We start from the raw sequence: 27,560 nt of genomic DNA on the forward strand, positions 1-27,560 counted from the left end.
ATATATATATATATAACTCAAATGTTGTTTTATTTAACTTTTAGGGTACGAAAGTGATGTGGACCAGATTATAGGGAATTATAAATATCTTTATAATTTTGCATCTTTAATGAAAATAGTCAATAAGAGTATCCTACATATCTGGAATTTTTGAGAGGTTTATGTTTTAGTGTGTGATTAATAACAACAACAAAAAAAGACCACAAACATTGTGATTTTATGATGTTATAACTCAGTAACGTGCCATGAGTGATAAAGACTATTTTCTCTATGTGCTTCCTCAATAACAACAGTATAAATGATAAGCTCTTATTTGGTCTCAGACTGATAATCGAACAATTATCAGATAGCAGCATCAGACATGTGATAACCTGCTGATAACCAAGTATTTAATTGTGTCCTTCCTCAAAAAGCAACACGTGAAGAGAAAAACATATGACTTTGGAAGAAAGCTGATATGTTTTTTATAAAACATATCAGCTTCTGTATTGCTTTCATAAAAGCAATACAGAAGCATGCCTTTTTTTAAAAACAAAAACATGCTTTGTTTTTGTATTTCTCTAATAGAAAAAAGAGAAAATAATCAGTTAAATTTTAAACTGAGCAACATTAAATTTACTTGAAGTATCGCAGAAAAACTAACACAATAACAATGCAATATAGCTCAAATAATCTATTAGTTTAGTAACACTGTTATAGCAGCCCAACGTAGCAACTTTGAGTTCTCGACGTGGGCAAGTTAAAGTCTTCCGGTCATCTCCAGAAATCAAATTCACTGGGAAATAAAAGCTAATGGCATGCATTAAACATAATTGTTTCAAGAGTTCAATACATCGATAATTCCTTTTCTTATTATTATAATAATTATTATTATTTTGCCCTTGTTTAATTGGCATGCACTATGAACCACCTGTTACAACTTGTTGATGGCCAGGAGTAGCAGTTATCAAAAACCTCCAGTAGAGGGGGCTGTTTGTCATGACCTTATGTCCAATTGACGTGATTATTTTTAGCCTGCATTAGCTCATTTAAAAGGTGGCTTCTTTTATTTATTGCGCACTAATAATGTTAAGGTCTCCGCGGAGCTTGAATGTCGAATATCCAACTTGAAACTAACTTCACTGCGGTCACAAACCGAGATGAAACAAGTATTCCTCCCCCCCCACCCCCTTATTTTACGTTACGTTTGTTCCAGCTGTGATTTAGGATATATTCAAATAGACACTAATATAATTGTAAAACGAATCGATATTATACAAGGAAACATCATTGCCATATTAACTGTACTTTATGACAGTTGCTTTTGCTGGGACAGTAATGTTCATATTATTATTTATAATGGACCTTATTTGTTTTACCACTGAACTCACTGAACGTGAATGATGATAATAAAATACATGGAATGCACATAATGTTTCTGAAAAATGGCAAGAGTCGCTTATCCACAGTGATCTGGATGAATGTCCCTTTAAGAGGAAGGAAATGAAACGTGAAGCCAGCCGGAACTGCTTCCTTGTTACCCCCGACTATCAAAACATTCGTGCGCTATGGGAGAGTCCGCGTCCTCGGAAATCCATTTTCTAATGTGAAATTCGGCGTTAGTTGTCAGGAAAACTCCGCGAACATCGTCTCCTCCGCCATGCTCCAGCTGAACGACACGGTGGACCCGGAGAGCCCGGGTGCTGCGGTTCTCCTCCCCGCAGAAACCGAAGAGGGGGTCGAGGTCGCCTTCACGCCTCCGGAGGCCGCCGGACGGGGCTTCGGACACGCAGCTTCCGTGGCCTGCTGCCCCCCGTTACAAACGCTCACGCCTTTTCATGTGCACAACCCCACGATGCAAGCGAAGGTCAAGGACTACTTCGTGTTCAGGGTGAGCGGCATTTAAATGTAAATAACTAAATTTAAAGCTCGCCAGAAAACTCCACTAAACTGTCGTGATACAGATTAGTGCAGTATTTTGTTTTTGCAGCAGTGCAGTAGGACGTCACAAAGATGCTGGTTTGTCTGAGGTGATGCTGATGATTGGCGGTTGTTGTGTGATGCTGATCTCAGCCAGGTACCATCGAGCAGGCTGTGAACGACATCCGGACCGTGGCGCTCCCATCCGAGGACGGGGAGGTGCTCAGCGTCTGGCTGCTGGCAGAGTGAGTATCCATCAGTCCGGGCCTGCCATCATCATCATCAGCGGATGAGAAACAAACATAAATCCTCATATTCTGGTGTTTATTTGTGGGATTTCCACAGAGTAGACCATTGGAACAACGAGAAGGAGAGACTTGTTCTAATTACCGATAAGTGAGTAAATCAGCTTTCTATGCTGACTGCGTGGTTTTAGGAAGTGTAAACAGAAAATGTGTTTTTTTGTGTGTGTGCAGGTCTCTGCTGGTGTGCAAGTACGACTTCATTAATCTGCTGTGCCAGCAAGTTGTCAGGATATCGCTCAACGCTGTAGACACCATCTCTGTGGGGGAATTTGAATTCCCTCCAAAATCTCTCAACAAGTGGGTCATTTTTGTTTTTTTGCAGCTTCAAGTAAGCAGGCATCAGACCAGTTGGTCAAAACAGTGTGACAATATTTCCTTTGAAAGCAACATTTCTCATTAATGAATTTGGACCAGTCAGGTTGTTGTAGGAAAGAAAGGAGAGAAAAAAAAACAGCCTGGGATGTTCATGTCGGATGGTTCAGATCTAGCTCTCACTTTTGTCTTGGTTGGTTACAAGAGGACAGCTTTAAGCATGACTTGTCATCCTAATTGATTAGATCTACTTTACTCGCTGTACGTGCAAATAAACGCATAACCACGTCACATCGTGATTGCCGTCAGCTATCAGTAGGTCAAATAGTCATTAGGAGTTTGTGATGACCTCCTGACCTGTATCGGTGGCATAAAACTGAAGGGTGAACTTTGATCCCCCTATTTCACGAGGCATGAGCAACACAAGTAGATTGTGTTTTATCTCTCAGGCATTAAATACAAGGGAAAACTCAGACACAGATAAAAGCTACTTAAAGATGCTGCAGTGCTTGGTAAAAAAAATAAATAAATCAAAAAAGTAATTTCCTTAAGTTACATTGTTCCTGACTAGTTCTGTCACGATAATAAATTTTGTTGGACGATAAATTGCCATAGAAGTTATTGCGATAAATTGTTGTTTGGAAACCATTTGGAAGTAATATATTGGTAATGGCATAATAATGCAAGAACACACTCAAAGATCAATAAACTTTAAATTCTATTGAACATTTTACACTGGAACTGGGAGACATTTTAAACATTCAAAATAAATAAAACAATTATGAAGTCTCTGTAAACAAAATTGTCTTACAAAAAAAGGTCTAGTTGAGAAAAATGCACCAGACTGAAGAGACCAGGTTTGATAGAAAGAGAGAAAAGAAACAAATGCGTTTATCATGCGATTAATTGACTTAAGATAACTTATTGTGACAGGTCTATTCCTGACTTGTTTTGCAGAAGAGAGGGCTACGGGATTCGCATTCAGTGGGACAAACGTCCACAGGCTTCGTTTCTCAACCGCTGGAACCCTTGGTCCACAGACATGCCGTACTCCACCTTCACAGAGCACCCCATGGCCCGCGCCGATGAGAAGGTGGCCTCCCTCTGCCAGGTATGATCCGCTTCACTAAGCTGGCCAACAAATGATTTCATAGTAAGTGCATTCCTCAGTTTCACTTTGATGAGCACGGCAGCCTGAAATGCAATCTACCACATATCATCGGTGATCTAAATGTTGTTTGAGGCACATTGAACAACAACGGCTTCAGCAGTCACAGGCCAGCTGGAAACAACAGAGCCCTAGTGGTATTAGAAATCCTCCAGAACAAAGGGCCATTCATTCACACCACCTTAATCTGCATAAATATCTTGGCTCAAAGCTGCTTTTTTCCCCTTCTTACTGACAAGGCAGTAGCACTTGTTTGGACCTTTCTGCATGCATATTCTATATGCAACAAATTACCAAATTTGTTGCATATAGAATATATTTGGTAATTATTATATTATTATATTATATTATATTATGGTATTAATTATCCACTTTTCATCTGAGTTTTGATAAGAATATGAACAGTATATTAAAAGTTTGCAAACAAGTTTGATCCTGTTCCATGCATTTCTTCTCTTCCCCAGCTGGACAGCTTCAAAACCCAGCTGATACAGGCGGTGAAGAAAGCCCACAAGGAGCACCCCATCCCCGGCCGGGCTAACGGCGTCCTGATCTTGGAAAGACCCCTGCTGATCGAGACCTATCTGGGCATCATGTCTTTCATCAACAACGAAGCGAAGCTGGGCTACTCCATGACGCGTGGCAAAATCGGCTTCTGAGTTTCTCATGGGATTGTCCCCGTCTGTCTTTGTTAAACTGCACTGTCTGACAGAAGCTGCGGTTCAATACAGCTTGCCTGTGTGTGTGTGTGTGTGTGTGTCTCAGTCGACATGTCCACACTTCCTTAATTTGGTGTTGGAGACATGTGGTCTGCCTGCAGCAGGTAAAAGACAGTTAGAGCTGTAATGGCTGCCGTTTAATTTTATTCACTGCTTTCCATTAAAAATCTGCAGATCAACCTCACACTCCCTGCTCTGCAGCAGATGCTTTATGTGAGATAACTTGCAAAACCCCTACACTCCTTGTAGATTTAGTAAGTTCCTGAAGCTTAGGGGTCATTTCTGATCTTAAATGGGTTGAATTAGGAATTGGTTTTGTTTGAGTTTTTATCTGCAGCAACAAACCATGAAACAATGTTAGTCAAAACAATTGTGTTAGACTTGGTACATTACATGGTACTGCATGGCTGCATTATTTCAAAAGGCAATTTACCAATTATGTCTCATGATGAACACAATAGAGAGACTAAAACAAATTGCTTTTCTACATCAACAACACACACACAGTGAAAGCTACATGTTTTATTTTATTATGTTTAATTTTCTTGAGTAAGGAGAAATAATTTGTTACTGGTGTTCTATGCAGGAGTTTGGATCTTGTTCCTTTACGTTTTGCTTCCAGTAAACAATGTTTCCTCCTGAAGAACATTGAGCTACAGATTATTAAAACTTGGCCATTTTTGATGAAGGCAAGTTGAAAAATGCCTTGAAGTGGTGCAATGAAAAAACCTGGGTTCTATTTTAACATAATTTGCCAAAGATTACCATGTTTGGTCCTTTTTCACTTCATTGTAATTTGACAAATGTCTATGCTCAACATCTGTAGGAACTCTAAAGTGTTACACACCATTATCACCTGAGGCACAGCTATGAATTTCAGCACACAACGCCATTATTTCTACAGGTACCCAGACCTGTAAATTACCGAAAGTTAATTCAAAACTTTTTTAAGCCTGCATGGAGAAAATTGAGAGATTTAGCAAAGTAAATAAATAATGTCAACCCCATGGCAAAGTGAGAGTAGCAGCATTTCTTCAGATATGATGCAAAGAGAACTTCAGATATTAGAACAAAATGTATTTTTAAGGAAACCAGGTATCAGTGAAGCAAACTCAATTACATTTGTTGTGGGGCAATAGAAAACAATCTCACCAAAGATAAATATGCTCAGTAAAAGACACATCATGTCTGGTGCCTAGTGTAGAATAGATTTAAAATTGGTTCAGTTTGTCAGGTCCAGATTTAACAATGATTTGTGCCAGAAACATCAGTTGCCTACCGAAGCGTCCTGAATGGCTCGGCTTTCACCTTAACCGATTCACCAAGCCTTAAATGGTGAAAATATGGTTCAACCAGAATGAGCCAACATTTTCATACCAACATTGACGAACACAGAATCTAAACTCTATCCGCAATGAGAATTGTTGAGATGTGCCTGAGAAGAGTGAGTAGCCAGTTCCTCCTTTATCCAAATAACTTAATTTTTTAAAAATCTAGGTCAATGCCTGTCCAACCAAAAAAGTTCAAAACAAGCAAACCTAACCAGTTGTCTCGCAGCACATTTTTCTGTCCTTGCGCATGGTCCTTGCACGCCAAGTTTGCATGACAGATGTTTTTGTTGTTGTTGCACAATATATCTTATGTTTAGTTGTAAATAAGTGTTTATCTGTATTTTTTAAATTAACGTATGAATGCTAATACAAAATGTCTTAAGTATGCCAGTTGAAAAGTATTTTATTTAAAAAAAGAAATGTCGTTAAAATGTTTTGAGGCTTCGACTTGATCTCTGTTTGCAGCTCAGCAGCCAAGACTGAGAAGAAGTAATAAAGACGTTCCTGTTTTTCTAAAGACAGTTTATCTGGTTCCTTATTGTTGGTTGCAGAAGAAGTGTATTGCTTTCTTCCCTTTTCAGACCTAGTATAGCATAGCTCATGACCCCAACCTGTTGAGCCATACAGGATTGACTTTCATAGTTGCACATGTAACCATTTAGATTTTTTCCTTCATTGCTACTAGCTGTTATTCACTGTGCAGGTCATACAGCTTCATGCTTTAAAAAAAAATAAAAATACAGGTTTACAAGATATATCAATATTAATTTCATTTTGGATCTTAAAAACTATTATGATTAAGCTGTTATTTATGTGAAAGTAATTTCTACATTTTCTTCACATAATTTTCAATTATGTGAAGAAAATTGGGAATTAACAGTTTACAAAGTAGATCCATCAAAGTAAAAAACTGAAGTATTTATTTCAAAAAAAATTATTTAGAACAAATACAAACATTCAAAGAAACATGTACATAAATAGTTTATGGCTAAGGCTTAGTGCTGAAAAAACTAGCACTAGTTTTTAAACTAGTATCTTTTAGTTTAAAAAGTTTTTTTTGTTTTCTGGAGTAGGAATGTCATCAGGTTTTGAAAATTTTTTGGTTTTTAAGCTGCTATAATCCAGATATATTAGAGATATCCAGGAGTGCTTCCACTGATCTTCAAGTACAAAATTAGACCTGAACTAACTGGAGTAAATGTTGTGACTTTTACTTTTCTTCGTGGTCAGTATCCATATAGCACAAACAAAGCTGGTCTTTCCCAAGCAGGATCACAGAGTCACCACTGCAGTGCCAGTTTAGGGACTGGACTTGAAAACTACCTGAAAGACAAAAAAATAGAGGAGTAACTGATCACTAAACACGTACAAAAAAAGAGAAAAGCTTTTTTCACAGATAACAGTAAGCTCTGAAAATAATAGTATTTGCAAAGTTTATAGAGGACGTCTTATCCCACACAGCCCAAGCTAACAGCTAACTCAAAAAGTTGGAAATTTTAACCAATAAAGTCGCAGTTTAAATATTGAGTGCGATACCTTCAGCAGGAACCTGAACAGAAACGCAGCCTCCTGGAGACCAAAGATAAAGCTTGCTGTTGCCGGTACACAGGGCCAGTCGGGGCCGACGGGGGTCCCACATAACGCAGCGTACGGCGGATGTGTGCTCCAGCACAGCCTCCAGGCTCATCTTCTGCATGTCCCACACCCAGACGGCAGTGGCCATGTTGTCTACAGAGACAGAAATGCTCATAAACCTTCACAGCCACTCTGTTTATAATGGTGTTAAAATACCAGGAGGGTGAAAAACAGTTGAGTATGAAATAATATATTACTGAAAAATTTAGAAGCCATAAACACATTTCACACAGTTTACTGGGGTCACCGATAAGTAAAAAAAAAAAAAAAAAAAAAAAAACAGCCATCGGTACTTACCATTTTTGGTGGCAAGATAGCGACTGTCTGAGCTGAATGCCAGAACAGACACACCTATTTTGGGATTAGCTCTGTCTGGCTCTGGCTTGACCACAGGAATTTGGACAGGCAGGGGGCAGATCTCATCTGGATGAGAAAAAACAACTCTGATTTTGTAAACAAACTAGGATACTTCAACTGGTATTATTATTGTTTTTTTAATCAAATATTGTTTTGTTATAAATGAGTATTGCTGACATACACTTGCTCTGGGTGCTTAAAAGCGTGGAGCCCATTGTGATGTTGTGTAGTGACATCTCATCACTGACCACTGCTGGTCTTCTTTCCACTTCCTTATACACAATCTAAGGACACAGGATGTAGCAAATAAGCTTGATAAGAAAAATAAAGTACAAAGTATTTTTTATTTTATCGTCAATACTCACAGCTTTCATGTTGTCAATGGTTGCAGGATGCTCAAACTGTACGATTTTCTTCCACGTGATATGATTGAGGATGCGCACCTGACAAATATAAGAAACATAGTTAGAAATCTACAAATAATGACCATCGGTGCATTTAAAATTTTGACACTTTCTAACAAACTGTACTTTCTCATCATAACTGCCTATAGCCAGGAACTGGCTGCTGGGGCTCCAGGACACAGACTTCACACCGAGGGACCACTCATAGGCACTGTAGGTCGACAGCAACCGGCCATCCAAGGAATATAGCAAAACCTTATACTGTGGAGAATAAACAATTAATAAACTAATGTATTGCCGCAAGTGTTTGGCATTTTTATGCAGCTTCAAGATATGAAAAGAATGAAGTAGGTGGTACTTAGATTGGCCTCATTTTCTAAAAGAAAAGCAATGTTTAAAGTCAGAGTCATTACAAAATTAATCTACAATTCACTGGACTTCTAACAAATTTCAATAAGATGATTTCTCCATCACTATGTCAAACAGCAACAGCTTTTTATTTTTAGAATACATTTATAGAGTATATTTTAAATAAAAAAAACAATCTGTTCCTTTTTCTAACAGCTAATTTAGTCATTTACAGTAAGTATATAAAATAATAAAACATGAACAATGTTGAATATGTCTGATCTACACAAAAGTGCTCAAAACTGGCAGAATTAAAGGTGATATAATAGGCTAAATAAAGTATAAGTTAACAGAGGCACAATATCAAATCAACAGTGTGTTCAGGTTTTAGTTTCAATAAAAATGTGTTCACTGGGAAAAGTGGAAGACAGACAAGTCTAACTTCAATGAGCACAATCAGCAACTTTAAAAAAAAATGTTTGGTAACATTTGCTTTTTTATTTGTCATTAGAACAGTTAGCTTATTTCAGTTGTTGAATCTTAAAGGAACAGACCTCTAGACAGCTGTCCCACACCGCTAGCACACATCCATTAGGAGACCACTCCAATCCTGCAAGGTCCTGAGTTTCAGTCTCAAAATGCTGTGAAATAAGTAAAAACATGAAGTAAATATATGACAAGCACAATTTGAAAATAATGAACACAAAAACAACAGTTTAAGACATTCTGACAAAATATAAATGAACAAAGTTGATTATGCAAAGATGGAACCAACTATTAAAAAAATAATAATACACAAATTTAAAAAAGCAAAGCGGTGTCCTACTTACCCTGAGTAAATGCCAGTCGTCACATACAAATATACTAACATAGTCTTTGCAATCACGGCGCTCAGCTAAAGCCATATAGCATCCATCTGTGCTGAAGTCTATTCCTGTGGGTGACAGAGCAACAAGACCAGATTTTGTAGAAGTTCTTGCTGTCTGCTTAAAATGGTATAACAATACTTATATTTAGAAACATTTCATACAAAAAAATAAAATAAAAACCGTATTGGCAGGTCAGACTTTCTAAAGATTGGTGATCGGCCAGAAAATTGAAATCGGTGAACTCCTAAACAATACGGCCAAGTCCAACAATTAGCGTAATATTCAACATCTGACTTTAGTGGTTGGCGAATAAAACAGAAGAATTATATTTGCTAAACAAATCAAAGTCATTAACACATAACAGGTCTCCTAGTTCAGTAACAGTAACTATTTCCATGTTTTGCTCAGTGGAGGCACCACCAGCCAAGATGTTGAAGCATCTTCTGTGCACACTTTTATCTTACTCTTGATAAATGTATCTTTTATGAACATCCAATGTGGATGTTCATTTTCCTCTTGTCTTTCATGTTAAATAGTTTAGAATTGATACAGAAAAAGATTATTAGGCTCCATGTATTGAATAAAAAAAAATTCTGATCTAAAAAGGAATCAAGATAAAGTTCTACATGGCCAACACAGGAAACATCCCAGAGAAAGACAGGTTATCCTTGCTTTCATTTCATTAATCTTTACAGGCTCAATTGCTGTCCAGCTGCTAGTGAAAGCTGGACAATGAAAGGATGAATTCAAGTATTCTTCTATCATTCTTCTAACTTTGATCACAATGGCTGCTGTCTTCTGTAGCCAATACTAACCACTCACAAGTAGTCCATTCAACCCCCCATAAACTCTCAAACTATCCCTTTAAGCGGCAACATTCAGTTCGAGCTGCAGTGTTGCTCCAAGAGACACTCCCCAAGTTGCAATGCACAGGTCAAAAGGTGAAAACAACACCAGCATAACTGTCCCGCCTAGAAAAAAAATTATTTTTAAACTTTGATCTGGTTGAAAAGTGCGTCAGGAGGGCGAGTGGGCCTGAGCGCTGTTTTAGTTGAAAAAGCCCAACACCCCTAGTTTACTGAAAAATAATCATCGCAATGACAATTTGCTGAAAGAGCTGCAGTTAGCAGAATACCATGTGTGTTCACTGGTAATAAATTAAATAACTGCGTTGACAGTTTACTGATAGAAATACAATCAAACTATTCAAAGATTTTTCTCCCATTTAATATAAACAGTTCAATCTACTGATTGGAATAACAGCGGAGGCCGATGTTTTCCACTGAATACACACTCGTGGAGTTCTGTGTGTTTGATACAATGTAATTATCCGATTGTTTGGCACCATCGAGTCTGCGGCATGCAACTACCGCGGCCGAAATCATTTATATGACAGTGCAGAAGATAAACGGATTGTAGAGGGGCATGGCATTACATGTGGAAAATGAGTAGAGACCGAGACAATCATATATCCAGTAGTCGCTGACAGGGCCGTTATGAGGAGCATGCCCCATTTACTGAAGGGGGAGCACAGCTGTCACCAGTGACGGCCATACTTTGGCCATATCCCGGGTTTTGCCACAAGGTAAAGAGCAGTAAGTGATTAATGAGGTATGTCAAGGCACTCAGCTGACCCTGTCCTCAGGTACTATAGCAGTACATACTGTAAACATTCATAATACCACTCCCATACTCACCCTTCTGACATGCCTTGGGATACTTGATGTAAGACACGGCTTTCGTGCAGAGGGACCAGACGGTAATTCTCAGCTGTCACGGCAAAATCAAAAAACACAAGATTTGTTTTTGTTTGGGTTTTTTTTTTTAGTAAAAACATACTCTAAAATATACAAATTTATTATTCTTACAACATGTAAAGACAGATGTAGTTCACAGTCTGAATTTTGATGAGAAAAGCTCTTCAGAAAATGTGTCAAGCCATCTACAAACAGAAACTGCACTCATTCAAGATTGGTTTGCATTTACAGCGGTTTGAAGACGTTTTTATCCCCTGGCATGCAAATGTTTCAGATGAGCAAATTATATCTTAACACCAGACTAAGACAACCTAAGTAAGAACAAACTTTAGCTTTCAAATTATGATTTAATTTGTTGAGGGAATACAGTTTCCAAAACAAGTTGGTCCTATGTGAAGGACCAACTTATAATTCTAATAGCTGTTGATGCAAAACAAAGCAGCAACAACTGACAAGTATTTGTGATAATTAGCAATTCACTAAAGTGATGTCAATGTTTGTTTTTTAAGTTGTTTTTGTTTTTTTAAGAACTCTACAGGCTCTTCAGAGAAATATTAGTAGGTCAAACACTCCAACTACCAAAGAAGGTTCATCACACCGTCAGGATTTCCACATTTCTGGATTATTGCTCTCATACATTCTACAAGGTATTGTACATACAAATGACATGTGTTGCTCTTTTAAAATATTTCAGTCTTCCTTGTATTGTCAGACAGACTTTATTGAAATAAAGTCTTGATTGTGCAGGTCAGGTTTTATTCAGTCCTGAGTGAAAATACTTGAAGTCAGTTGACCAAATACAATTTGGTTTATGAATGTTAATCCGTGATTTAATAATTACCAGGGAACTGGCTTTTTTTTCTCTCTCCAAAGGATCAGGTTAGCTTGGATTGCTTTATTCTCAAAATTAATGAAAAACAAACAAACATGTTTTTTTAAATTAATTTAACTTTGTCTCATATCTAATTTGTTTGAAGATTTTAAATATGTTAATTTGTTTAAAATTGACAAAATTTGAAAATAACTGTAAGGGAGGATATACTGATTGGAAGTAGAGCGGAGTCCAAGTCAAGCACGCTCTCATTTAACTCATAGATGAGAGTTCATATATAGATAGCAGGAAACTGGCTCACTCTGATCTGTCTGCTCCATGGTTTAATGTTAGACACGTCCGCTACAAGTGTGACAAATTAACAGTTGTGTAGCTGCGAGTGGCGTGCAGACTGACGGACGTAAAGCGGCAGCGAAGAAAAACCATGTGACCACAAGCCGACATGACAAGGAACCATGTGTTAATGGTCAGTTTTGACAACAGTCAGTCAAATATCCACCTATATCAGTTCAGCAAAGTTCAGGAGCACAAAAAGAAGAGGAAAGGAGGCAGCACTCAAATTATAGTTAAGGAAAATAGCTGAATAAGGTTGTTTAAAAGCTTAAACAGAATGACTCCAAGGTTTCTAGGTCATAACTGATGATGTTTTACTACAAAATATTTCCCTGGTTGTTAGTGGACCCTGAGAGGTATTTTTTTTTGTTTGTTTGTTTGTTTGCATTTAGCATACACAGTTGTAATTAAAACTAAATTGAAAGAAATTATCACAAACTTTAACTGTTTCTCAGAAATAATAGTTTTGGCAACTTATGGCTATTGGAAAAGAAAAACATGCCTACTTATTATGCTTATATCAAGCATTTATATGTGATTGCAAACCTGGGTTGTCATTTTTTGGGCAATATTTAAAGCCTTAAATAATATTGTGACATGTCACATCCAAAGTTATCAGAAGTGAATCTTTTGCATTAAATATTAAGCAATGTAACTTATACAATTTCTGCTGGTAATCTTCTAAGAATTATTAAATAACAAAAAGGGTTGAGATAATTCAATATTAACAGAAGAATAAATTTTACTTGGTAAAAAAGAAAAAAAAAACAGGAAAGTAACTTCTTTTGGATGATCATTCTTAATAATTCTAATTTTAACTTTTAGACTCTATAACTTTTAACAACACTTCTGAAACGAGGACCTTTTGTTATAGGATTCAGTCAGACATATGAACAGGGGATAAATCTGTCACTGAAACAGACTGAAGTGTTGACCCTTCTGTTTAGTCAGCCAGTTTGGACAACCAGCTGTGTAGATCCTGCAATAACATCTCACTGCAGACTTTCTGGACTTCCCCTCCGTTAAGCTGCCATAACAACCAGAGTCAACACCGCTCAAACACCCACATGCTTTACAGATAAATGCTTCGAGGCCGCCACATATGCAATGCAGAGTGATCAGGACCAGAACAGAGTGTAACTTTAAACTGAGAAGGGAAAAATGTGTGTGTGTGTGAGCAAAATAGGTGGGAAATGGTTTTGCTTGTGTGGCAAAATGCAATTAGAACTAGAGTCAGTAAAGCTGGGATTAAAATGAAGTATTCTCACCAATCCTGGAGGAGCAGTTTTTTAAAGTGGGTGGCTGGGATTTGAGAAGTATCTGCGATCTGGTGGTTACCCTAACCCAACCATGTGTTTAAAACGTAAAGAACTCAGTGAGAAAATACAGGTAATAGGGAAAGTCTGCAATAAATTTATCATCTATTTTATTGCATGGTTGAGTGAGGGCTGGAGGATAGGAAAGTGCACCTGATGCTGAATAACCCCATCTGTCAACAGAGGATTAGACAGAAGGCATTCCACATAAAAAACTATCTCAAACCAATATAGACCATATCTCCAGTTACCGTCTCATGAATTTATCAAGAAACTATGGCCTCTCGTGGCCTACAAAGGCAATGGGCGACTTATTGTCCCACGCTGCGTTCCATCTGCTGCCTACATTTACAGTCTACAGTAGCAGTATTGCCAACTATGTTACATGCAAGTAATGCTTCAGCTGAACCTGCCAAAAACATCCCGGCTAATCTGATCTCAACAATGTGAAATATCCTAAATGAAGATGCCCTCAAGCCTCTCCTTGGCTATATATTTTTTTCCGACTTGGGTTTATTGGTTATAAAGATAAACAGTCATGTTGGAGGGGGATTTTGTGAGGTACTCAGGTAAATGACTGGAACCTAAAACTTACAGAAAACAGACAAATGCAACACTTTTAAGTTACTTTCTAGTAAGTCTTCAATGTGGGCCCATCCTTTTCACCCAGATTAGGAAAGTGATCAAAAGAATCTATAAAATACCAAAAATAGTAGAGTATTTTGGTTTAGGTTAAAAGTGAAAAACCAAGGCAGTACACTAAGCAGATTTACCAGCACATAGACGCACAAACACTTCCACAAAGGCACGATGCAAAGCACAGGCAGCTGTCACTAAACAAGTTAATATAGCAGGCTGTTTATGAGTGGAGCTGAAATTTAAGCTTGACACGAACACCGGCCTGGCACTGCGTTAATGAAATCCTGATTCAGGGTGAAGGCAAGTTCAGTGGGCTGTTTGGCAAAGTTGGAATTGTTGTCAGTTATTTTTCTTGCTTTTTGTTGGTTTGGCCATCCTTCACACAACAGCATGGCAAGTAAGGAAGCATTAATTAATCAAACTATCTTTGCTTCTTTACCATGTAATGTTTAAAGAACAATACATTGTGGATGCCACAGTATTAATTATGTATAACTAAGCTATGAAAGATACGGATCAGTAACTTATGAGCCAATTTGTTTGAGACAGTGAATTTGCAAAGTGCTAAAAAAAAAGGATTCATGCTTATTTACTGCAATTAACAGTTCCTTTCCCTTTGAAACTTTTTGCACCATGGTTTTGAAAAGTCACATCACTCCCAAAACAGAACAATGTAAGATTAAGAGCATAACAAAGTCTTTAAATCAGATAGAGCAGAAGAACAGCATAAAAACATCAAAGTTACAAATAAATAAATGAATGTTCAAGTACATATTTCTTAAATTGTGTGCTTTGTTGGTCAGGCACAAATTGTTAAAAATTACAACAGTTTTATCTCGCAATGACATCAATCATAGTGATACAATTTCAGCCATTTTTGATTTATCTTTGCTTAAATCAAAATGACAGGCAAGTCCAACATAAAATTATTGTGGGAAAGAAAATCAAAACTTAAAACTCAGAGTATGTATACTTGTATGTGTTTTATGTGATACAGTTTGGTTTAACTTTAGCAAAAAGAAGATAAAGACTAACATTTCCTGATGAATAAGTGGAAATGGCATTTTAAGATAAAAATTGGATATTGACCAATAAAAGCAAAATAGGTGCATCTCGAATTAAAACATATCAGCAGATCTAAATCAGACTGTCCTTTTTTTTCTTTTCTTTTCCTTTTTTTTTTTACAGGGGGTGGAATCATTCCACCTACTCCTGTTTTGTTTCTTGGAAGACACATCAGACACAAAGCACTAAAACCACAGACACTTGCACTCCCTGCACCCTTCTCCAGACCAGACGGACTACGTAGTTGCACCACAACACCTGTCAACTGAGTCCCGGAGTCAGGTTCAGCATGACAGACACGGCCTATCGCGGTGCCTTGTCATATTCCACATGGTCTTAGGACAGCAACTATGTTTTCTCACCCTGTATAAACACATGCCTGCTCTAGACTCTATATAAAACAGGAATTAGGATGCACAGAAAATAACCAAACATGTCTTTATTACCCTGGGTGTACTTTTGCCAACTTCTATTAATGTGCAATCAACTTCTGCTGACTTAATTGTTTTTGGCAGTTGAGCTGGTTAAACCAGAGTGGGACATATTTATGCACTAGATGTGTGACAGGGAAAAAAAAGTCTTAATTCAAAACTCAAGATCTAAATCCTAATTCCTCTTGGGTTCGTCAGTGTCCAACTTCTGCTAAGTGGTTCATGCTAATCAATCACATCTCATCTCAGCAGAGATATATATAAATCAAACCGATTCCAAGTATTTAGGGGAGTGGAATAAAACATCTCTCGTTACAAATATGTAAATAAACACACATCACACATGTCTTAGATGTTATGCAGTCATTACATTACTTTCACATTTTGAAAGTGTCCATCTCTAAACAGATGATAAACTGTACCATGCTGCGTATACATAAGCTTAAACACACTTTGTGTGCGTTTCTCTGTATGTTTTTGGTTAAAAGCAAAAAAGTAAAAGTTTTGATGTTTAAGCATAAAAGGAGCTCTGAGTGAAACAGGGATGCAGGCGAGGTCAGCTTAAAAGATAAGAATAGAAGTTGGATTTCACAAAAAAAGAGGAAATAATAAGAATGTAGTTATACCAACTTGATTCAGTCTATTGTCATAAAATATTGTTGTGTGTGTCCCACAAGGTGGTTTATTTTGCTTTGATTGAAGCTTATTGACAGTGTATGGAGGGTTGAAGTTGAGGTAATTTTTTACATCATTATTTGAAAAGTTCACCTATTAACAAAATATTAAAGCCCACAGCCATCTTTGTATAAAAAAGTATGTAGATGTTAGACTTACTTTGGAATAATTTAAAGTTTTCTGCCATTTAGACAAATGATAAAAGAATTTCCTTTTTATTTGCTAAATTTTAAAGAATCATTTTAAACTTTGACGAGGAAGGATGGGTCACATAGTAGCAACAAATAAGCTCTGAACAACCAATCACATTATAAATAGTGGTTAAATAACATCAGATGTCAACATGTGTTTTTTACATACAAGTACATTGAAAGCATTAGAAGCTTCTTAACAAAAACTAAAATCCTTCGAGGAATTAGATTTTAATGAGTTGAGGGAGAGAATGAGAAACAGAAGAAAAACCTGATCCTTCATTTATCTGATCTCTCCATTTTATCTAAACTGTTTTACATTCAAGTTTTAGAGAAAGATTGTGTTTGTGAATCACTACTATTGCACCAGATGCTCAGATTTGTATATATTTGGGAGAAAACCAACTCTTTGCAAGCATCAAAACACTCACTGAGGATTGTATGGTCAAGAATTCTCAAAGGTTCACAGAAGAAACTTGATCACTTTACTGACAGGCAGCAGACTCATGCATCCATCCAGCCAACTCTATTTAATAAAATCAATTACTTAAAAATTAAAGAATATAAACGTTTGAGTGGCCCTTTTTTCAGAGATGGTATTTTTATTAAGTGATTTCACCATACTTCCATTTTTATCAGCACTGTAAGTTTATTATAAGAATTTGCTTGCTAGGATCATAACAGAGCATGCACACATTTCACCCATGTGTTAAAGGTACTTGAGACTCATGTATGACAGGACGCTAACAGGAGGAGAGGAATGAAATCAGGCTGAATACATGCAGCAGGTGGGGGTCAGGGGGGCGTAGAGGCAGTCAAGGAAAGCTCTGGTGTCTGGCTATTTTCAGGTCTCCCCTTCCTCACAAGCCAGCAACAGTTGAAACCAAACAAGCGCACACATAAAAACACTTGCATTAGATGCATGCACGCGTGCATCAACTACCTTCACACTTACATGGAACTCGGTGGTGTTGAGAATGTGACGTCCGTCTGGACTCCAGCGTGAGGAGACTAGTCCGATTGAGCCCTCATCGATCTTACAGTGCCAGTCCGGCTGCTCCAGAGACCACACCTGAAGACGACGACGCAGCCGAGGGAGACAATGGCAGAAGAATGACCATCAAGCAGTTACCGTAGCTGTACTTATAGAAACGTTGATTGATTTTAAGCTTTGAAAGACAAGCGAAAGTTCGAAACCATGAAAGACTGGCACTGGATGCCCTTTCAAAGGTAAGATGCTTCCACTATATTCAGCATGACTAAGTTCACAAAGAAAAGAAAAAAAAAAAACTTCACTAGAATAGTGACAACTAATTTCTCCTGAGCTTTTGGCTAAAAACTAATTATTACTGATTCCAGTGATTATCGTTTCTGAGATGTTCTTTTTTTTTTTTTTACAATGAAAATGCTACAGAAATGTTTGTGTTATTTTCACACAATCTAAACGTATTTGAAATAAAAAATAAGACTGGAGTCTTTAAGTAACATGTCAGAGGTATAAAGTTTAGACACCATACACATTAAGACCAATTTGCTAATGTCAAAGGCCTAAGATTCATCTCTTTGTGTTTCAGTACAACAGCTGGGTTTCACCTTTTATTTGAGTGAATGGCTTTTAACCTTATCTAAAATTAATTTATTAAATAAAAAGCACCAATCTCTGGCTGTAATGTTGAAGGATTTTTAAACGTAAATTAGCAATATTTTAATGAAAAACTAACTAACCAATAAAAATACTAATATGAACCACTGATGTGGTCTTTATTAATCATTTTCAGCCTTGACAAGTTATTTAAGCATCTTATACTTATAACTGTCTCTTTTACAGTTTTTTTAAGTGGAAAATGTATTTAATTTGTAGAAAGCTGTGTAGAGAAAACCATCATAAACAAAGCATCTTAACAAGACATTGCCTATTCATGATTTTAAAGAAAATGTACAAAACAACAACTAACTCATGCTGTATAAAAAAAGATTAATTATATGGTGTTGACGTCAGCTTTTGAATGTCATTCTAAACACCACCGGATTTTAAGGGGAAAACAATTTAATTATGAGCAATTGACTTTTGCTTGCTTATTAGATTAACTTCTGTGACAAAAATAAGCAGAATTTCCATAGCAATCAGTAGCATCTTTTTGATACTCAATGAATTTTAAAACAGTAGTTGCCAAACTCTTCTGACCAATACTCAAATATTGTTTGACTATAAATGATACCAATTAAACATAAACATTGATAACACAAACATAATTCGCCAGATTTGTATATATTTGCTAGTATTGTCTGTTATATAATGTACAGCATAAATATGCTTTTGTTATTAGCTTTTCTTTTTTTTTAGTCTAATCCCAACACCCCAAATTGTCGCAGCCTCAAGTGGGACTCAACCCAGAGTTTGGGAACCACCTATCAGAAACTGATTTAAAAAAATATTCTCCAAGTACAAAACATATCAAGATACCCCCCCAAAAATAATACAATTTCTAAACTTAAATCCGGATCTTGGGTTATACTTGTATCTGTTACCTGTACCAGACCCCTCTTGTACATAGCACATAGGATGAACAAAGAGTCAGAGGACCACTCCATGTGTGACACTTGATCCAGACAGGTGTAGAGCTGCAGGATTTGCAAAGTGCCAAGATCTCTCACAACTAGTCTGTATTGTACACAGGTAGCCTGTAGAAGAAAATAAGCAAAGGTTGTAGAAGAAAAGGCCCATAATTACACAATCAATTGGACAGAGGTTGGAATCAGACGATATCTCTTGATCAGCACATAAAACGTTGAAATAATAAATGGTAGCTTTTCTATTCTTTCTATGACACAAAACTAAGAACTTCTGAAAATCAGATTAAGGTGAGCAACATATACCATAATGTGTAATCTTGTAATTCAACCATTTTCTGTTAGACTCAAAACTACTACTGCTATCAAAAAACGTACAGCATATTTTTCTCCTTTAAGTTTAACATTCCATGGTGGAAGAAACTAGTCAAAATCTGTTTCAGCAAGTCAGACCTCAAAGAAAACTGGAAATTGTCAATTGCCAGAGAAGTGCTGATTGGTGCATCTCTATAAGACTTTACATTGATACTTCTGCCACTGTAAATGTGGTTTACCATAAAACAACAAAATAATTCAACTCAAAGACTTACCAAATATTTTCCATCAGGGGAAACTTTGCAAAGATGGTTGGACTGCTTAAAGACCTCAGAGAAATTCATTTTGCAATCACAACTGTTCCTACAATGGGATAACACAGAGTCTGCATTCAATCTTAAAAGCATACACAAAGATGTGTCTTCACATTTTCAACTGCATACAGTTGACATTGTAGTTTTCTCGTACTACCGCGTGATGTCGCCATACGTCCAGCAAAATACTACACTTCATGCAATATAAAGTTTTTCTCTCAAAATAAGTCGAATCATTAAAATGTAAACTACCTTCAAACTTAAACTGAAATGACACCGTTTTTGAACATAACACCCGAAAGCACTGATAAAAAAGTTAAATGTGTTATTTTGACTCGCTGGCAAAACATAAAATAAAAACGCTATCAACCCCGGTGGCACAACCCTTTTTTCTTGTTTAATGAAAATATTATTTGTTAACAAACCATTGCAGTAGACATGGAGACGTGAACTGCAAACATAAACTATTAGGGATTCCGTTAAACTAGCTCGAACTGGGCTCGATCATTGCTAGCATGTAGCACTACTTAGCGGTTAACGTGAAAGCAAACCATGCAAAATATCCAAACATGCAACACTTACTCCTAACTTCAGCAGCATCACTTCCTCCGGCAAAACCTGAGATGTACAAACGCCTACAGGTCATTCAGAGTTTCTTTCTTCGCATGAAAGCGTTGGGCTCACACATTTTTAATCCAACTGTTGTTGGGTTTGTTTCTATGAACGTAAAATGACACACCGGTGCTGTCCAATCAGTGGTCGCCTCCACCGAAACGCCTTATGGGAAATGTAGTTTAAGAAAAATATTTTTGTTTTGTTTTCTCTGCCCGAGTCTAAACGCTCATGTAAACCAAATATAAAGAAACGTATTGTCTTAAGTGTTTTATTCCCATGACCAGGCAATTATCTTTTTAAATTTTGCAGTCAATTCATTAGTTTTACAGTTTTCATGCCGTCCTCATGTGTATAACATTTTAAATGGTTTGATTAATGGCTTTTCGTAATTTATATCTCAAACCAAACATGTCAATACAAATAAATTCAGCATGCTTTATTAAGGCTGTAGCTATTTTCTTTCTTGAAAGGTGACAAGGTTTTTTTCCCGCTTGTGTGCGGCTAAACCGCGCTACCCCCTCTCTGCTTCCCTCAGCGCAAAAAAAGACGCTTCACCTTCTTCTCTTCGGTGTCGATCAGCAAAGCCATCACTTGTCTGAAGAGGATGCAAATCAGTTTCCCTCCTCTCTCCAGTTCATATTGCTTCTCTGAAAAGTCAATGACGTTCTTTCCCTCTTATCAGAGCTAAATTCGGTCGATATATGTTTTGTTTGTTTGCCTTTTCCATGTTGCCATTTTTTATGGAGGGTCACTTTCTTGGCATGTTCGATAAACAAACAGGTACTCGGTGCAATATCATCCCTGGTTGTTTGGTTTGGAATAAGCGTAACCTTCAGGTAGGCCTAATATTTCTTCATATTTCAGCTTCTGTTTAAATAACTTAAAAAGAAAAAAGAAAAAAACAGACTTTTGGAAAGCTAATTTCCCTTTACTTATTGATTAAGGTTAAAATGTAGAGCTATTTATTTAAATTAGTGTGGTGAAGATAGCTGTTGATAAGGACTGCATATAGTGCGCATTTTTCTAGACGTTTTTTGTTGTTTAGTTTCAGAGCAACAGATAATGCATCTGATTTTGTTAAACATCACAAATAATGGAAGTAATAGCGTCGCTTTAGACCTGGACTTTTAAAATAGACATAAGCAAAAATCTAGGATAACCTGTTTTATTGAAATATATACCTGAGATATAATTTTTGGGCCAGCTACATAAATAATAGCTGGGATTTAACTTCCAAATTTTATAACAACATTAAAATATTAATAACTTCAAACACGCCCAGATCTTACATCAAGATAAACCGCACATTAAATTATCTAAAGTGAGATAATTCACTTGGGCCTAACTTGATTACATCTAAAACAATTTTTAAATTTAATTTCTTCTCATTTGAGACTGCTTTTTTTTCTCCTCCGCACTAAATAACCCTGGGGAAGGGAAAATGCGTGTATGTTTGTTGTCATGGTCGCTGTAACCGTGGAGTGAAGGCGCAAAGAGACCGGTGAAAATGTTCTGTATAAGACCAGCATACATTGAAGAGATTGAAATATTGAATTTATTCATTTTCTAATTTATTGATTCGTATTAAACAAAAACTGCCCCCCGTTTATTTGTTGCATTTGGATATTTCACCTTATTTACTACCCACCAGCTCATCAGTGTGTTTTGGTTAATATTACATGTGCACATCCAGTAAAAATATTAATGCAGAATAATTACATTTATTTGTTTACTTATTTATTTATGAAAACTTTGATGCCCAAGAACACTTAGGACCTTTTTGTTTCTCTCTGGTAATATATATATTTTTCTTTTTTTTTTTTTCTTTTTTTCAAACCACCTGCTCTCCGACCAGGGATCTGCGTTTGTGTCTGCGGCGGCAGATCCCTGCTGGAACAGCGGGAATTTACTGCAGCCAATTGCTATTTTTTCAGACCTTGTCAGCCTTTTTTTTTTTTTTTTGAATGATCACAAAAAAAAAAGCTAAAATAATTTTTGGTTCAGCAGTCTTCCCGGATGTTTACCGAGGAAGTTCCATATCTGCAATCGATTCGGTGAAGACCAAAGTAAAGACGACTGTGTCCTGTACAGACAGTCCTATAGTCACTTTTAGCAATTCGGAGAATTTGTTAAATCATTAAGATTTGAGACTTATTTAGCCTATTTGTTGTAATGTGTATTTTTCAGACCCTGTACTTTAGTCAGTTTTAGCCAGTCTACACACCGGTGGTTCCTAAGAGAGGCGACGCTGCTGCGCGGCTCTTAATACATTTTCACAAGCAAACATTCCCATCACGATGTCAGCCTGTCTTAACTGCGATCATTTTCTGCATATTCAAACTGGAGACTAAACGAAAAGTCAAGACATCCAATCATCATCGATCGCGGTAAGCCTGCTTTTTGCGACTTTCTCAAATGTAGGCCGCTGGAAACACGTAGAAAGACGCTCCAACCCAAGAGATACAGGCCTACTTATTAGTGAGCGAAATAGTAATAAAAACCAGAAGGTAGTTTGTTCAGTGCGATCCAAATCTGTCCAGGACCACCTGGAGTGGTACGGCGACGCAATAGCGTTTCTGCCATGAGCGTGTGCGTGTGATGGAGTCATATTAAAAGAGGACGGGAGGATGCGGTGCAGAGACTGGGGAGGATAGGCTTCCCCCCGGAATGGAAAAGGCGATGAGTGAGGCAGGTCTGGACTCGCTCAGGCCCCCTGGCGCCTTGTAGCACCTCGCTGGGACTACATAAGTGCAATCACACCTGAATGAAGGCGTTCTGTGTTCCCGTGTGTGTTGAACCCCTTCCACTATTTCACTCGACGAAAACTTTGTATAACAACTACAGAAGTTTAAAAAAATTAAAAAATAATCTATGCACCATCACGGCCTATACAGCCATGTTAAAATAACGACAGCACAGCGTTGGATTTTCTTGGTATGGCTCTTCGTCTTTCTCTAGGAGGCGGTATGCAAAAAAAGCTTGCACTTGCTGATCAAGCAAATGTTCTGTTGTTTATTGGCATCGAGCGTCTGTCATTGTTCTCCACTGATCATTGCAGGCTGCATTGAAGGTACTAAATTAAATTGGTACTAAATTAAGCAGTTACTTTTTTTTTCAGGTCAAACCTAAACTACATTGTTCTGTCCTGAATAGACATTTAAAAACTCAGTTTGTGATTGGTGAGAGGTTTTTTTTTCTTCTACTTTTTAAAAAATCATAATACTTTTTAAGCATCTAAACACACTCGATGGATTGACTTTTCAAGCTAATTCCAGATTCTTTTAAGCTCACCCTTGGTTTGTGAACGTAATTAAGAAATGTAGTTTTCCCTCAAAAATAGCTCAATATTTGTCTCAGTCTCGGACACAGGAGGAGGGGCTCAGTGAGAGGCGCAATCACGCATGAATTACCAATGATGGAAACAGAGCACAGTTTAGTTGTTCTTGATTTCATTTCCAAAACCAAGTTTCAGACTTTAGAGGTGAGACAGTAGACAATAACACTTATAATACCCTTCCTTTGTAAAGAGTCTTAGACTTGCTCTCCAACAAACTTCTCTTTTAAGAAGTTTATGATGAACCAAAGATTGATGTGAATAAATCATTTATATTTTGACTGCCTGTGTCTCAAAGCTCTACATGAGTTAAGTAGTTTGATTCTACTTTGCAAATAACTTATACCAAAATTGCTCTACAAGAAAATAACCTCACACCAGTGGTTGTTTTGGAGATTGAAATGTTAATTGTTTTTTCTGCATTATCCATGCATTTCTACTCGATTATTATTCCAGATCTTCACCATTCATTATTATTATTATTATACAAGCGTAATTAATAATTAAATATCTCTGTGGCTCACAGAGCGATCTGCCCCTCATCAGACTGCCCGTCCTTTAAGATGTCCCAGTCCACTGTTGTTGAGGAAGGCGGCACCTTGGAGCACCTGTGGAGCTCTCTGTGAGTCAACATCTGCTGATGACTGCTTTCTGTGATTATATACATTTTATTAAAGCAATCTATTGTTTCATTTTTATCTCAATCCATGTTATAAATTATACAATGAGATAAAAAAAACAAATGTATGTTACTTCCACTTTAGGTTGTGGTAAATAAGTTTTCTGATGGTGAGGGTAAATTATTAGCTTTCTATAATAAACCAGACTTAATATAAAGATGTCCTTTGTATCATGAACATATATATTGAGAAATTACATTGCAAGCCACATTTTTTTTTAACAATCCAGTGGTGTTTTAATAATAGTTTTGATGTGGGTGAAATGACACACCACCTAGGGAACCATTCTGTTTATGGGTGACATCAACAGTTGGAAACAAAGAGCTATGTTTCAATTGTGCCTCAAATAGTTTTCCCATTCTTCATTGTGATATTGATTTGTGACAGTAATAAAACATGACTTTGCATCACAGCAGTCTGATAATGCCAAAGTTAGTATCTTATTCAAGATTTCTATTTGTTATTTAAAACCAGAGTGCTGTTTTTACCAGGATCCTGGATGACATTTCATAATCTCTGGTTCAGGATGTGTAAAACAAAAATAATCATTTTAAATGATTTTTTTTTTTTTTTTTGCCACTAAATTTTCTGAGCTGATAACTGATTTTAAAAATAGTTTAAGGTCATGAAACATGTTTGAAGAAAATAAAGAAAAAAACAAGTAGCCCTATTGTTTTTGTGAAAGTAAATAGGCTGCAGGTTGAATTTCTCATAAATGTACTGTATTCGTGAACATTTCACATTCATGATATTTTTGTTCACCTAGAGAGCCAGACAGCACCTATTATGAGCTGCCCCCCAGCAGCCAGCGAGGTGAGCACCCGGTTCCATCTACGAGCACGCCAGGGAATCACCGAAACTGTGCGGAGGTCTCCATGGACGTCTATCACATCAGAGACATGAACGACAATGTCATGGTAGGAACATGAGTGTTGCTTTGGTTTTCAGAAGCGTATGATATAAATTATTTTGGATAAATAAAAAAATATTTTCTCCAGCTTATTGCTCTTATACATAAACAGTTTCAGCCTCTTTTGGTTGAAAAGAGGCCTTTCCCTCCTTTTCAGGGAGAATTCCCACCTATATAGTTTCCCTCTCCTCAGCAGGTTTTTCCCTCTCTCTTTCTCTGCTGAGCGATCTGTTGGGACTGTAGGGTGGTTTGCGTAAGTGTGTGTGTATGTAGGTGTGTGTGTGTCTATGTGCTGAGGGAGGGATCATGAAATCCCACTGTGCCTCCACAGCAGAGCCATCTGTTAGGTAGTGTGTGTCTATGTGCAGATGCATTAACAAGCAAGCACATTAAGTTTGCAGGTGATCGCTCAGCAGGTGGCACCTGTTAAACTTTATGTTCACAAGAAAAAAATGAACAGCAAATCTCTTTTTAATACAGGGAAATAATTGCAAGGCTCATTTTGACTTGGCTCATCTTGTGACTCATATGAATCTTTGTCTCAAAATGCAATTTCTGACCCCACCTCTGTTCTGTGCCTTTCCGATTTTGAATATTGGTCTCATGCCACTTTTAAGTGGGCAAGTCTGGACGTGTCGGTCTGGTTAATGAATAGTCATGACAGAAAAAAAAAATAGAGAGAGAGAGAGAGAGGCGGGGCGAGAATTTGTTGTTGGATTGTTGTTAGATGCATAGCAAATAAAGAAGGCCAAGTGGAGAAAGAGAAGTGGAGGAGGAAGAGGAAGGGCATCTTCGGTCCTCCATCATGTCCAGCTGCACAGAAAGGTCACCTGGCTGCAAAGAGGTCAGATGTTACGGTCCTACCTGACCACAGAAGCATGCTGTGTGATGCGGTGAGTTGATGCAAATTTACAACAGTGCAAACCGAGTTTGATTTATTTGAAAAAAAGTTATGCAGAAGATTGTATTGCAGTTATTTGTAAAGTACTCTGAACATCATCTCTATATTTAAACGTTTACTAATAGAATAGATGGAAGAAATTGTTTGAGATTTGACTTGATTTTCATTGCTTGTGGCAGGGGTGGGCAACTCCACGCTTCGAGGGCCGGTCTCCTGTAACTTTTAGATGTGTCTCTACTTCTATCTACTTCTACTTCTACTTCACACACCTGAGTCAAATAATGAGGTCATTAGCAGGACTCTGGAGAACTTGACTGCACTTAGGAGGCGATTCAGCTTTTGGATTCAAGTGTGTTGGACCAGGGAGACATCTAAGAGTTGCAGGACACCTGCCCTCGAGGACCAGGACTGCCCAGGCCTGGCTTATAGTGTTTTGAGCTTTTAAAAACAAGTACATTTTAATATGCGCTTTGGAGTACTTAACATTAATTTCTCTTATAAAAATGTTTTTTTTTAAGATTTTGGCTTGGAACAATTTCTACTTAATTTGAAAAAGGTGTTCACGAGGTGATAACAGTACATTTTCTTGTTCTTTGCTTCAGTTTATGTTAACCAGGTAAAATTATGAGAACCATATTAAGAGGTAGGTTGGTACAGTTTGGACCTGCCTGCTCCATGTTTCCCTATGGGGTGGGGGTTTCCAGAGCAAGAGAAACAGCAGGAGGCAGTAAATCTGACCGCCTCTTGTTTTTTTGGTTTCTACCTATTTACCTGTCACTTTATTGGTCAAATCTTTTCATTTTTTCAAAATCAGATTTCTACCAGTCAGCATATCCAGGTATCGAGACTTACTGAACAGAATCGCTTGAAATTCAAACTGGGGATCAGAAGGTCAAATAAGATAAGTTAAGTTACTTAGTATGTGGCATTATTGTTGGAGTAGATATCAGCATGTTTCAGAAACTGCTTACCTACTGCATATTTTCAGTATATCTTTGATTTTCAGAGCATTAGTTTTGATTTAGAGAAAATGACCAGAAAAATAAAAAAAATATTAATCGCCTTGTTGACGTCAGAGGAGAATGTACAGATTGGTTTGAAATGACTGAAAGACAACAGTCATAAAAAAAGCATTTATTAGAAGAACTATGCGAAATACCATTACTGTAAACCTTAAAACAGATGGACAGTAACAGAAGAGTGCACAACAGTGACTCTTAATCCTTCCCTTGAATCCATAATGGCTCTAATTAGATATCACACTTTACTTCTTTTACATGAAGTTACCACACTTTGAGATTTCCATCCATCCATCCATTTTCTTCCGCTTATCC

At 37.2% G+C, this 27,560-nt stretch overlaps 3 protein-coding genes across 5 annotated transcripts in view; 2 read left to right on the forward strand and 1 right to left on the reverse strand.

Annotated features, from left to right (window-relative positions):
- Nucleotides 1-1,183: 1,183 nt before the first annotated feature.
- Nucleotides 1,184-6,253, forward strand: tprg1l (tumor protein p63 regulated 1-like). Of its 2 annotated transcripts, XM_008414749.2 has the most exons (6): nucleotides 1,189-1,870; nucleotides 2,053-2,144; nucleotides 2,245-2,295; nucleotides 2,376-2,501; nucleotides 3,474-3,627; nucleotides 4,149-6,253. In XM_008414749.2, the coding sequence occupies exons 1-6, from the start codon at nucleotides 1,640-1,642 to the stop codon at nucleotides 4,341-4,343; spliced, it is 849 nt and encodes a 282-aa protein (XP_008412971.1). In that variant the 5' UTR covers nucleotides 1,189-1,639; the 3' UTR covers nucleotides 4,344-6,253. The 2 variants fall into 2 exon arrangements, with proteins under 2 accessions (XP_008412972.1, XP_008412971.1); XM_008414750.2 differs by lacking the exon at nucleotides 2,376-2,501 and having other exon boundaries at nucleotides 1,184-1,870.
- A 378-nt stretch (nucleotides 6,254-6,631) lies between these two features.
- Nucleotides 6,632-20,524, reverse strand: wrap73 (WD repeat containing, antisense to TP73). Its single transcript, XM_008414744.2, has 13 exons — nucleotides 20,369-20,524; nucleotides 19,748-19,835; nucleotides 19,116-19,268; nucleotides 17,542-17,658; nucleotides 11,045-11,117; nucleotides 9,309-9,412; nucleotides 9,033-9,119; nucleotides 8,257-8,391; nucleotides 8,092-8,169; nucleotides 7,908-8,010; nucleotides 7,667-7,792; nucleotides 7,271-7,462; nucleotides 6,632-7,057 (listed from the first exon to the last, which is right to left on the reverse strand). Exons 2-13 carry the CDS (start codon nucleotides 19,814-19,816, stop codon nucleotides 6,945-6,947), a joined length of 1,350 nt encoding a protein of 449 aa, XP_008412966.1. The 5' UTR covers nucleotides 19,817-19,835; nucleotides 20,369-20,524; the 3' UTR covers nucleotides 6,632-6,944.
- The window catches only part of tp73 (tumor protein p73), a 42,926-nt gene continuing 33,034 nt past the window's right edge, over nucleotides 17,669-27,560 (forward strand). The window contains exons 1-3 of one of the 2 annotated variants that reach the window (XM_008414745.2): nucleotides 17,669-17,816; nucleotides 24,262-24,357; nucleotides 25,182-25,332. In XM_008414745.2, coding sequence (XP_008412967.1) covers nucleotides 17,785-17,816; nucleotides 24,262-24,357; nucleotides 25,182-25,332 — 279 coding nt within the window. In that variant the 5' untranslated portion in view covers nucleotides 17,669-17,784. Of the gene's footprint in view, nucleotides 17,817-20,992; nucleotides 21,238-24,261; nucleotides 24,358-25,181; nucleotides 25,333-27,560 lie in introns of those variants that run through there. The other variant, XM_008414746.2, reaches the window with a different exon arrangement.

The sequence above is a fragment of the Poecilia reticulata genome, linkage group LG7 (genome assembly GCF_000633615.1).
Source record: "Poecilia reticulata strain Guanapo linkage group LG7, Guppy_female_1.0+MT, whole genome shotgun sequence".
NCBI lineage: Eukaryota > Metazoa > Chordata > Actinopteri > Cyprinodontiformes > Poeciliidae > Poecilia > Poecilia reticulata.

Bases quoted from the DNA above. Each gene is read 5' to 3' on its own strand.
- tprg1l (XM_008414749.2), top strand. From the start codon at position 1,640: ATGCTCCAGCTGAACGACACGGTGGACCCGGAGAGCCCGGGTGCTGCG. The intron at 1,871-2,052 runs GTGAGCGGCATT...TGCTGATCTCAG, and splicing joins AGGACTACTTCGTGTTCAGG to CCAGGTACCATCGAGCAGGC. The intron at 2,502-3,473 runs GTGGGTCATTTT...CTTGTTTTGCAG, and splicing joins CCTCCAAAATCTCTCAACAA to AAGAGAGGGCTACGGGATTC.
- wrap73 (XM_008414744.2), bottom strand. From the start codon at position 19,816: ATGAATTTCTCTGAGGTCTTTAAGCAGTCCAACCATCTTTGCAAAGTT. The intron at 19,269-19,747 runs GTAAGTCTTTGA...TTTCTTCTACAG, and splicing joins CCCCTGATGGAAAATATTTG to GCTACCTGTGTACAATACAG. The intron at 17,659-19,115 runs GTAACAGATACA...CGTCGTCTTCAG, and splicing joins ACAAGAGGGGTCTGGTACAG to GTGTGGTCTCTGGAGCAGCC.